This window comes from Panthera pardus, unplaced genomic scaffold, assembly GCF_024362965.1.
Source record: "Panthera pardus isolate Hobbes unplaced genomic scaffold, ASM2436296v1 HiC_scaffold_15, whole genome shotgun sequence".
NCBI lineage: Eukaryota > Metazoa > Chordata > Mammalia > Carnivora > Felidae > Panthera > Panthera pardus.
The window spans coordinates 13137003-13147074 of NW_026526710.1; the positions used below are offsets into that span (position 1 = coordinate 13137003).

Consider the following 10072-nt stretch of genomic DNA (forward strand, 5'->3'; position numbering starts at 1 on the left):
TTTCTAACCAGCCCCCAGGGAATGGGATGCCACTGGTCTGTGGGGTCCTCAGTGCGCCTGGCTTGTGCTGGGAACTCAGTCCCCAGGTGGAGGGAGGTGGACGGGGCAGCTCGAGGGCGAGCAAGCATGTGGTCCGAGGGCCATGGAACCGAGGGCCAGCAGGCTCCCTGTAGACAGACGGGGGTGGGGAGCTCTAACCACCGAGTCTGTTCTTTACCCTGGAGGGAGGGAGGGAGGGAGGGAGGATGGGCCCACCCCTTCCCAGCTCTTCCCAGTCAGCTCCGCACGGCACGCCCCGAGGGCTGCTTCTGACCTGCCCTTGGAAAAGCGCTACCACGCAGGTGCACAACTGAAAGCCATCTCACCAAAACTTTTGTTTCATTTTAAGTTGCAAGAATCCAAGCCACATACAAAGCCTGCCTAGAGAGGAGAGTGTATGTGAGAAAGAGACACGCAGGTAAGAATTAAAACAGAAACGTGCCCGTCTGCAGTGAGCCAGACCTCTGCGGTCTCTCTCATCCCTGCTGTACCTGGAGCTCAGGCCCCTTTGGTGGCTTCTCTCCCCTTGCTCGGCCTTGAAACCTTGCGTGTGTCTCGTCTTTATTCTGTTGACCCGAGACTGCAACGGAGTGGCCCGTATTCCTCCCACGGACGTGGTTTATTGGATCCCACCACGTGTGCCTGTTTACAGAATAACTCTTTTAAAAGAATGCCAACACCAGGAGTACCTTGGGAACCCGTCTCCTGTCACTCTCCTGTCCCTTCTCAACCCTGCCCCCCCCGCCCCCATCTCTTTTTGCAATTCTGCATTTCTCATTGCCTTGTTTTCCTCTATAGCTTTACCATCTATGGATACGTCTCTAAACAACAGTTTTATTGGCTGACACATTTGGAACTCCGTAAGATTATCCTGTTTATATTTTTAGGGATGTGTTTGTTTCCGAAATGCAACCAGTCGCCGTGCGCAGGTTTGGTCATTTACTGTCACGGCTGCGTAGGATTGCACCGTATCACACGTTGGCAAACTTTCCTAAAGACCAGGTGGTACTGTAGACTTGGGGGTCACCCGGCCTCGGTCACAGCTACTCAGCTCTGACATTGTATCAGGAAGGTACTATAGGCTATATGTAAATAAACGGGCATAGTCGCGTGGCAGTAAACCTTTGTTTACAAAAACAGATGGCCCGCGGGCCGCAGTTTGCCAACCCCCGTGCTGTATGAGTACTTCATAATTCAGCCATTCGCTGGATGGACGCATGGGTCGTTTCAGTTGTTTGCTTTTATAACAGAAAACAGTGCTGCTATGAGGAGCACACAAGAAGGTATTTTTTCTAATCCGAATAACTGAACAAAATCTGCAAAGCACTTAAAAACTGGGAAGCAAGTCAGAAATCTATGTGTCCCAATTTACGTATCTCAGTTCTCAAGTGTAGGCAACTTAAAGCACACATCAGTTGAGACCAGCCGCGGGCGGCAACAAAACTGACGGGTCCCTCAGGAAGGCCTGGGGAAACTCTGATCCCCTCACGTCATTGTGGGGCTTTCCTTGAAGCTTCCTGCAGCACCCCTGGGGTTCCTCTGTTGCCCTGGTTCAGTTGTCTGAACCGCCCCCTACACTCCCCACAAGAACTGGTAACACTCACCACCTTTCCATCTCTCGGGCAGAGTGCGGGTGGGTATCCGGATGTTTGTGGAGTGGCTGAATGTTTCTGGAAAAAAGCCATTGTATTTAAATGTGATCATGCTCACCTTCTAATGCTGGCAGTGAACTCTTTCAGCCATCACACTTGAAGCCCACTGGCGCGGGGCCCTGGCTCGGAAGCTGGCCAAAAGGAGAAAGTGGGCTGTGTGGACCGTAAGAAAGTGAGTTCTCTGTAGAAGGTGGTCGCGGACTTGGCTGAGTTCTTTGGCTTTGTGCCGAAAGCCCATCTTCCCTTCAGGGTGTCAGCCCCTAAGAATTCAGCTCTGTGGCTTTCCTCTGAGCTCCCTAATTTGACGGTGACCACGATTTAGTACGCTTGTCAGTTTCTCTTAGTTCAAAAGTCGCAGGGTCAGCTGCCCTCCAATGCCAGGCAGGTAAAAAAGCGAGTTTCACGAGCTGGGATAAGACGATAAGGCATGGTGGGGACTGCGGCTAAGTCCATTGCTTTCTTCTGAGCTCCCTAATTGGACAGTGATCACAATTCAGTACGCCTGTCAGTTTCTCTTAGTTCAAAAGTCACAAGGTCAGCTGCCCTCCAGTGCCAGGCAGGAAAAAGTGAATTTCACGAGCTGGGATAAGATGATAAGGCATGGTGGGAACTGCAGCTAACTTTGGAAAGCTCAGTCCACCTCAGAGGGGCAGTCACTACTCCAGCTGACTGCTGCCTTGGAGAAATGCCAGCTTAGTGTTGCCACAGATTCTTGATAACCAGCCCCCCCCTCCCCCTCCGCCCACCCAAGGTTGGCTGGAAATCTGGCTTTCGTGTACTGTTTCCCAATATTGTTGTTAGCAACTAATTCAAACCACTCAAAACAAAACCGAAGATAGCATGGGTGAAATAGAGCACATTTTCGGGGCAGACCCGACCTGCGGGCCACGGAACGGTCGCCCCACCTGGCGACCCAAACAACCTGCACCATTTTGGCCTCCTTTGCAAACAGGTGGGGAGAGAGCCCGAGGCTCCGTGAAGAAATGGGCCAGAAAATTAACAGAAACCACTTGCCGTTTCAGGTTCATAAAGGGATTCATCAACCGCAACAAGCCTCTCTGCCCGGACAATGAGGAGTTTATCGTGTTCGTGCGGAAGAATTACATCTTGAACCTCCGGTATCATGTCCCAAAGAACGTCTTGGACAAGAGCTGGCTGAGGCCTCCTGGCATTTTAGAAAATGTGAGGATGACACGCAGATTGTTGTTGCAAGTGACTCGGGCAGCGACGGGGCTCAGCTGGTGTATCTTTGTGCCACCACCCTTGGCTCGAAAGGCTTTAGCGAAGCACTTCTTTGCAAGGCTGTCCTATGAGAAATGTCGCTCCTCTCAATTCGTACTCTCAAGCCAATGGAGGTTGGTTAGCACGGAGCATTTGCGAATAGCGCTGCCCTTGGTGTGGCCTTCCTGATGGCTTATAATGACTGTCACCTAGAACAGCGTTTCTCAAAAGAAGGTCCAAGGATCCTGTGGCTGGAGCACAGTGGGGGCCTCTGTAAGAAACCGGGCCCCAGCCCGGGTCCGCTGAGCAGTTCTTAGAGTCTTTTTTTTTAGCCGGGTCCTCGGGTGACTCAAACACATTCAAGTTCGAGAAGCAGTAGCTTAGCAACGGTGAAAAGGTAATGCAAGATTGGAAGATTAGTTGCTTTCTCGGGCTTTAAAATACTAATGCTGTACTGGGGCGCCTGCGTGGCTCAGTCAGTTAAGCGTCCAAGTCTTGGTTTCAGCTCAAGTCATGATCTCGAGGTTCATGGGATTAAACCCCACGTCAGGCTCTGTGCTGACAGCAAGGAGCCTGCTTGGGATTCTCCCTCCCTCCTTCCCCCCACCCCGCCCCTCCCCACCGCTCATGCTCGCTTGCTCTCAAATAAACTTAAAAACAAAACAAAACAAAAAAAACACTAATGCTGTAGTTGAAATCGGACTGAATTCGACTTGCTTTCAGAGCCTCTGTCTTGGTGGCCACAGCCCAAGACTGGGCCTGAGTGAGGCGGGTAGAGCAGAAGTGCGTGTGTTCTCCACACAGGCCTCGGACCTGCTCAGGAAGATGTGCACCAGGAACCTGGTTCGGAAGTACTGTCGCGGGATCACGGCCGAGAGGAAGGCGCTGGTAAGGACGGGGAGCCCGGGCGGGTGGCGAAGGTGCTGGCAGGTCCGGGGTGGGCGGCGCTCGCCCACCATCTCTCCTGGGAGCCCAGGGGTCACACCGGGCGCGTGCCTCCTGCATGTGTTGGGGATGGAACACAAGAAGGCCACTTAGGTCAGAGCCCCTTGTTCAAGGACAGATGTTGCAAGTGCTTCTGCTCACGCTGTTGCCATGGGAACACAGCCCAGATGGCCCCCGTGCTGCACGGAAGGCCGGGCCCCTTCTCTGCTGGAGGGTTTTGTGTCTGCTCGTCTGCAGGTCCGTAAAGCGCTAGAGAGTCCTCTCTCAGGGTCTGCGGGCCGCACGATCTCTGTTGCAGTCACTCGACTCTGCGAGCAGAGCACGGAAGCTGCCGGACAGCACACATGAATGAGTGGCGTAGCCAGGCTGCAAAACAAACAAACAAAAACTTAGAAACAACCGGCAGCAGGCTGGATCTGGCCCCCGGGGCTGGAGTTTGCAGGCAGACCTCTGACCCAGAAGGAGGAAACTGCTGTCTGAAATTCTGAAAATTCCCCTGCTGGGAAGGGAGTGCAAGAGACCAGCACGAAGCGTCAGCTCCAGTCTCTGCCAGCATAATTTTTAGGGGCACTTTGGCCAAAGCCTGGAATGTGCTGTCATTTCCGGGCGGAGGTATGACGAGGCCTCTACAGCTGATCACGGAAAGTGAGCTGTGCCGCGGACCTCCGTCCCAAGGAGCCCCACGGCTCCCACTTTTGTACTTTCCTCTCTCTGTTACCAGATGCAGCAAAAGGTGGTTACAAGTGAACTCTTCAGGGCGAAGAAAGAAGGTTATGCAGAGGCCTTAAACCAGCCCTTCGCCAACAGTCGGATCGGTAAGTACGTTCTTCTGTTTGTGCACTCGCTTAGAGGGTCAGAAGATGACGCCTGACTCCGGAGAGCCTCCTGGCCATAGTGGAGGTCTTGGTCACAGAGAGACGTAAACCCAGCAGGTACCAGTGGCTTTTGCACCACGATGGCGTTTAGTTGACGATTCACTGTGCTCCGATTCCCTCCCCAGATGAAGGAGACATTAATCCCAAAGTACTTCAACTCATCAGCAGTGAGAAAATCCAGGTAGGGATGTGTTGTGTCCTGGCATCAGTCAGGATTCCCTCACGAAGCGTGAGAACAGGGTCTGTCTTCTGTACGAGGGGTGTCTGGAAGTGCTGTTGAAATGCAGGGGTGCGTGGGGATGGGCAGGGTTCACAACTGTGATGCTCTGGGTATTAACAAAGACTGTGGGGCCCGCATGATCCCTAGGTACCTATTTGCTGTTCTTACGGTCCTTATCTGTCACCCCAGGAACCGGGTTGGGTTTTCCTATGAAATTGAGTGAAACACAGCCATGAAATTAATCGTTAAACACCCCCTATTAGCAGCAGCAATGGGGCGGGGTGCCAACATGGCACAACTTAGTAGCCATGCGCCATCTGGGCAGGTTACTTCACCTCTTGCTGCCTTTGTCCCTCTGTGGGTGGGGGTGGCAGGGTTACGGAGAGGCCCCAGGGTTCCATGGCAGGAAGCGCTGTGTGGTAATACCTGCTCACCGATAAGCAGGTGAGTGCTGGAAGTAAGGAGCTCAGTACTCTGCCCCCTCCGCCCACGGAGTCCCCTTCCCTTCATGGTGACGGTCACCTCTTCGCAGTACGGTGTCCCGGTCATTAAATACGACAGGAAGGGCTTCCGGGCGCGGGAGCGGCAGTTCCTCCTCACTCAGAAAGCGGCTTACGTGGTGGAACTTGCCAAAATCAAGCAGAAAATAGCGTACTCGGCACTCAAAGGTAAGAAGCCAGCGACCGTACGGCTGTTCACGGGGTCGACTTAGCTTCTGGGCTCACCAGTTAAGAAGATACCCTCCAGTGGAAGACCGAAGTGGAGGGTGCCCTTAAAGCCTGGGGCTGCCGGGGCCTGGGCCTGTGCTTCTCTTTCTGGCATAAATATCAACGGCCACCCCTTCGCTCCAGTATCCAGCTTGGACAACCGTCCCCTTCTCCGATGACCTGTGCTGTATCCCGAGCACAGCCCTTCACAGCCTCACGGCATGCTCATTGCTGGAGTGTGCCCTTCTTCCTGCTGGGCCCAGCTGGGAGGGAAAGAGTGTGGGGTTGGGGCACCCCCAGGTATGCCTCCTCTTTCTTCCTGCATTGATTTCAAGTTGTCCGGTTCCCGGTCCCTAACTCTGGATCTGTCTTAAGGGGTCTCCACCAGCAGCCTCAGTGATGGAATCTTGGTCATTCACGTGTCGCCGGAGGACAGCAAACAAAAGGTAATTGCCGGCCACCCGTCTCTGCTGACAGAGGGAGACCACCGCCACAATATTCAGTTGCCTGCCGCAGAGCCTCGGTATTGGAGGGTGTTTTCCTTTCGAGCCACTGCTCCCGGGGTACCTGGGTGGCTCAGTCGGTTGAGCGTCTGACTTCGGCTCAGGTCATGATCTCACGGTTCGTGAGTTCGAGCCCAGCGTCGGGCTCTGTGCTGACGGCTCAGTGCCTGGAGCCTGCTTCAGATTCTGTGTTTCCCTCTCTCTCTCTCTGTCCCTCCCCTACTCATGCTCTGTCTCTCTCAAAAATAAAAATTAAAAAAACCTTTTAAGCCACTGCTTCTGGAACAGCCATGTCTCCTTCTCAGGGGGATGCCGTCTTACAGTGTGAACATATCTTTGAAGCCATTACTAAGCTCGTCATGCTGGTGAAGCGGGGGAACATCGTCAATGTTGTCCAGGGGAGGTAGGTGGTTTTGCCCAGCGATCGCTCACTCACATAGGGAACCGTGGTCTCACATCCCAGTTCTCCAAGGAGGGCCTTATGTTCCTGAGGGAAGCTGTCACTGAGTGAAAGGTGGACCTCTGGGCCAGAGCAGGTGACGGCCACACCCTTCCTGTTGATGGTTGTTGTTCGGGACCGTTGGCCGAGCACGATGGGCCCAGAGCTTTGCAGGCTGCCTACAACTGATGAGGGCAGAGTGGCAACATTACTTTAGGACGGAAAAGAAAACCATCTGACACATAGATGGGGTGCTCTTACTCGATTCTCTCAGCTCTGAAGGATGGCCACGTTTTCCATGTCAGGGGCACAAAGCGGCTAAGCAGCAGGCCCAGTGTCACCTGGCTGGTTGGGGATGGTGTCGGGGTTCCTGAGGCCATGCTGGATTCTCGTTTGCAGACAGGATCAGGAGGCGCTGTGCCCACCCCCCCCCAGCCCCTGGGAAGGCAGGTCTTCCTGCTGCCCCTATTAGGTCTGAAGCCACCCTAATGTCCTGAGCAAATCCATTATGTACAAGAGGGGGGCACAGAGTGGGGTTGGTTTTGCTGGACCTCACAGGGAGACCCGCCCCCCCAGCCACGAGAGTTTCAGCAGGACCATATGTAGGTGGTTCTTCAGACATCAAATTGGCCCCTTGAAGGACTGAACGTGCTAAAGTGACTTGAGAATAACCACAGGAACGTGGTGAGTTTTCTCTGTTACGGAACTGGTGGTCTTTTGGGTACTCAAGTAAAATAAAACTCTATTAAAACAGGAATTTGATCTTGAAACCAGTAAAGCTGCATAAGCGAATTTCTTTTGTAGACAAGAGGCAAAAAAAGGTCAGTAATTGATGATTTTGTGTATTTCCAGTTTACGGTTTTATATTAGTCCTGGAAAAGAAGGCACGATCGTTTTCGACACGGGACCCGAAGAGCAAATCTATAAAGATAAAAATGGACAGTTAACCGTGGTGAGTGGCTGGCGGGGGAGGGAGGTGTGAGCAGTCTGACATGAGAATATAGACTGTTCACTTCTCCCTCTATTCTCGATTCTGTATCAAAACAGGAAGGTATGGATACCAGGGGTACAGATTCACACAATGAATGAAAAGGGGGGAAAATAAAGCAAGTTCACCTCCCAGTTTTGGTTGTTAGTAAACAGGAAGTTGACGTTCAGTCCTTCTCGGTTTTAAAGGTCGAAGCCACCTTTTCACTGCCTGGTAAAGGCCTTACGCCTTATCACAGTGGTTCTCATTCGTGTTTCCAACACTGGAGTCTCCTGTGAGTTTCCAAAAGTACCAGTGCCTGAGTCTCAGACGCGGTGATGTAATTGGCTTGGCGGGGGCGTGGCCGGGGCTTTGGAATGTGAGCACTCTCTGGTCGGCTCAAGTCCAGCTGGCGTGCTCCATGCTGTGCCCTCCCTCCCGGGTCCGACCACGCGGGACCCGGCATCTCAACAGTCCTCGCTGTACCGGGAGTACACAGAGCTTAGTTTGATCCAATTTTGCTAGGAAATAGCCTATTACAACCTGAGCGGGCTGAGTGTTTTAAGATGTCTTTTGTATACATGCACCCGGTATCCTTAGTTGATACAAACGAACGAGGAAACGGTCTGTCGACGTACGGAGTGTCTTGTACCTATTTTAATTTATATCCCCTTAACTATGAAACTGTGACTGTGGATGTAAACAGCACCCAAAAGGCTTTTGTGATCCAAATGCCCCTAAACGCCTTCAGGGAGAAGTTGAAATCTTTAAGTACTATTTTGGATTTAAAGCATCAGAGGAGTTTTCAGTCTACGTGCTGTCTTAGGGGCATGACCTTCAGGAGTAATTCTGTCCTGAGAGTCACACGGCCTGACTGGCTCGGGCTGCAGATGCCTTTTCTAAATCCCATTTCCTTTTCTAAATGCCCTCTGCCTCGAGTCCGGTGGGGCTGGCTTCTCCAGGCTGGTCCACACTCACTGCCCCGCTGTGGACCACCGGGTGAGAAGAGGGCTCTGACCTAAGTGTGGCCTCTCTCCCAAGGTGTCGGTCCGCACGACTTCCTCCTGACCTCTCCGGTGGCTGGCTGTGCTCCGGCTGAGGAAAGCGCCCAGGAAGTGGGGGGCTGTCCAGGTGGCTACACCTTCCGGGAAAGGGGACAGCAGCTCTAGCAAAAGGAGATCCCATCTGAAGAGACTGAGGGGCACCTGTCCCCCTCCCGGCTCTCTGCTGCCCTGGGGCGCCGAAGTCAAAGGTCCTCTTCAGGGGCCCAACCTCAAGTCGCCTACGGGGATGGTGTTCCGTGTCCCTACCTGGACCTTCCCTAGATGGGTATGTGAACACGTCATTATACGGTGGGCGACAGATGCTCTGCCTTTGTCAAGGCCGCAGTGGTCCCGAGGAACACAGGAGCATGTATGTGATCTGAGAGGAAAATTTCATGAAGCTGCAGAATTTGAATTTTGCTTTAACTCAGTGGAACTCACCACACCCGATGCCTTAACGTTTCTGACGCAGCTCCCCAGCTGGAGGCCGAAGCGCCTGTCCCTCCCCCGTCCCCCTTCCCTCCCTAGTATTAAAATCAAAGGGGTAGCAACCCCAGCGGATTCACTTTCTCCCCAAGACTTCCTCGCAGTGTTTAAATTCAAACACTACAGAACGAACGCAGGAAACATTTCAACAGAAGCATTACGTAACTTTTATTTTACACGTCCACAAATGCTTGTACAACATACAGTGACTACTTCTAACGTTTATAGCATTTCTTCTCATAGCACAGAGAGGAAGGTTAGTGACACACAGGCGCACTACGGTGACGCTGGGTGGAGCCCTAAGGGAGGGCGGAGGAGCGGTGCTGACACTTGGGTCCCGAGCAGCTGCTGTGAGGTGCACGCGTCAGCCGAGGGGGGGGTACCTGCCCCTCAGCCAGGCTGCTTACCTGCTACCCTGGGGGTGGGGGAGGGGGACAGAAGAGGCTACTCCAGGATTGTCTTGGGCACAGGCCCCCGGTCCCCACCAACAAGGACCTCTGGCCAAGGGACCCAAAGCTGTTCTACTTTAACTGTAAGCTCTTACACTGTAATAAAACACTTCACCAAATCTTAGGCCAGTGTTTTTACTTAGATGGTTCTCCAGTATAAATATTGACCTTGGTTTGCCCTTCGTGCTAGCATAAAAATCAGTTCCTCGTAGAATACGTTTGCCGACAGAGCTTGGACCAGCCAACGCTTCCTGTCAGCTCCTGGCTCCGCAGCTAACGGCCTCCCTCACCCTGGAATGTTTCGGGAACCTGTTCCGTTCCCGAGAAAGCAAAGACTCAAAATGAACAAGTGCAAAGTGTAGGAAAAGTGTAAAGACTGCCAGAAACATTAGCTCAGACGGTGTAGAAGCCCAAACAAATCCGATTGTTCCACAGACGTACTCTTCACAGAAAGATTTAAAAACACAATTCAGAGGATGGCTTTTCCATTCCTACAGAAAACATCAGAACTGACACTCGCTTTAAC

At 52.8% G+C, this 10072-nt stretch overlaps 1 protein-coding gene across 1 annotated transcript in view; it reads left to right on the forward strand.

The window, feature by feature from the left end:
- The window catches only part of MYO1H (myosin IH), a 45310-nt gene extending 36134 nt beyond the window's left edge, over positions 1–9176 (forward strand). The window contains exons 21-31 of the mRNA XM_019467182.2: positions 389–457; positions 1779–1863; positions 2714–2873; positions 3717–3800; positions 4579–4672; positions 4858–4913; positions 5485–5620; positions 6035–6105; positions 6468–6565; positions 7454–7553; positions 8610–9176. Of these exons, the coding sequence (XP_019322727.2) occupies positions 389–457; positions 1779–1863; positions 2714–2873; positions 3717–3800; positions 4579–4672; positions 4858–4913; positions 5485–5620; positions 6035–6105; positions 6468–6565; positions 7454–7553; positions 8610–8636 (980 nt within the window). The 3' untranslated portion in view covers positions 8637–9176. The remainder of the gene's footprint in view (positions 1–388; positions 458–1778; positions 1864–2713; positions 2874–3716; positions 3801–4578; positions 4673–4857; positions 4914–5484; positions 5621–6034; positions 6106–6467; positions 6566–7453; positions 7554–8609) is intronic.
- The last annotated feature ends 896 nt before the right edge of the window (positions 9177–10072 follow it).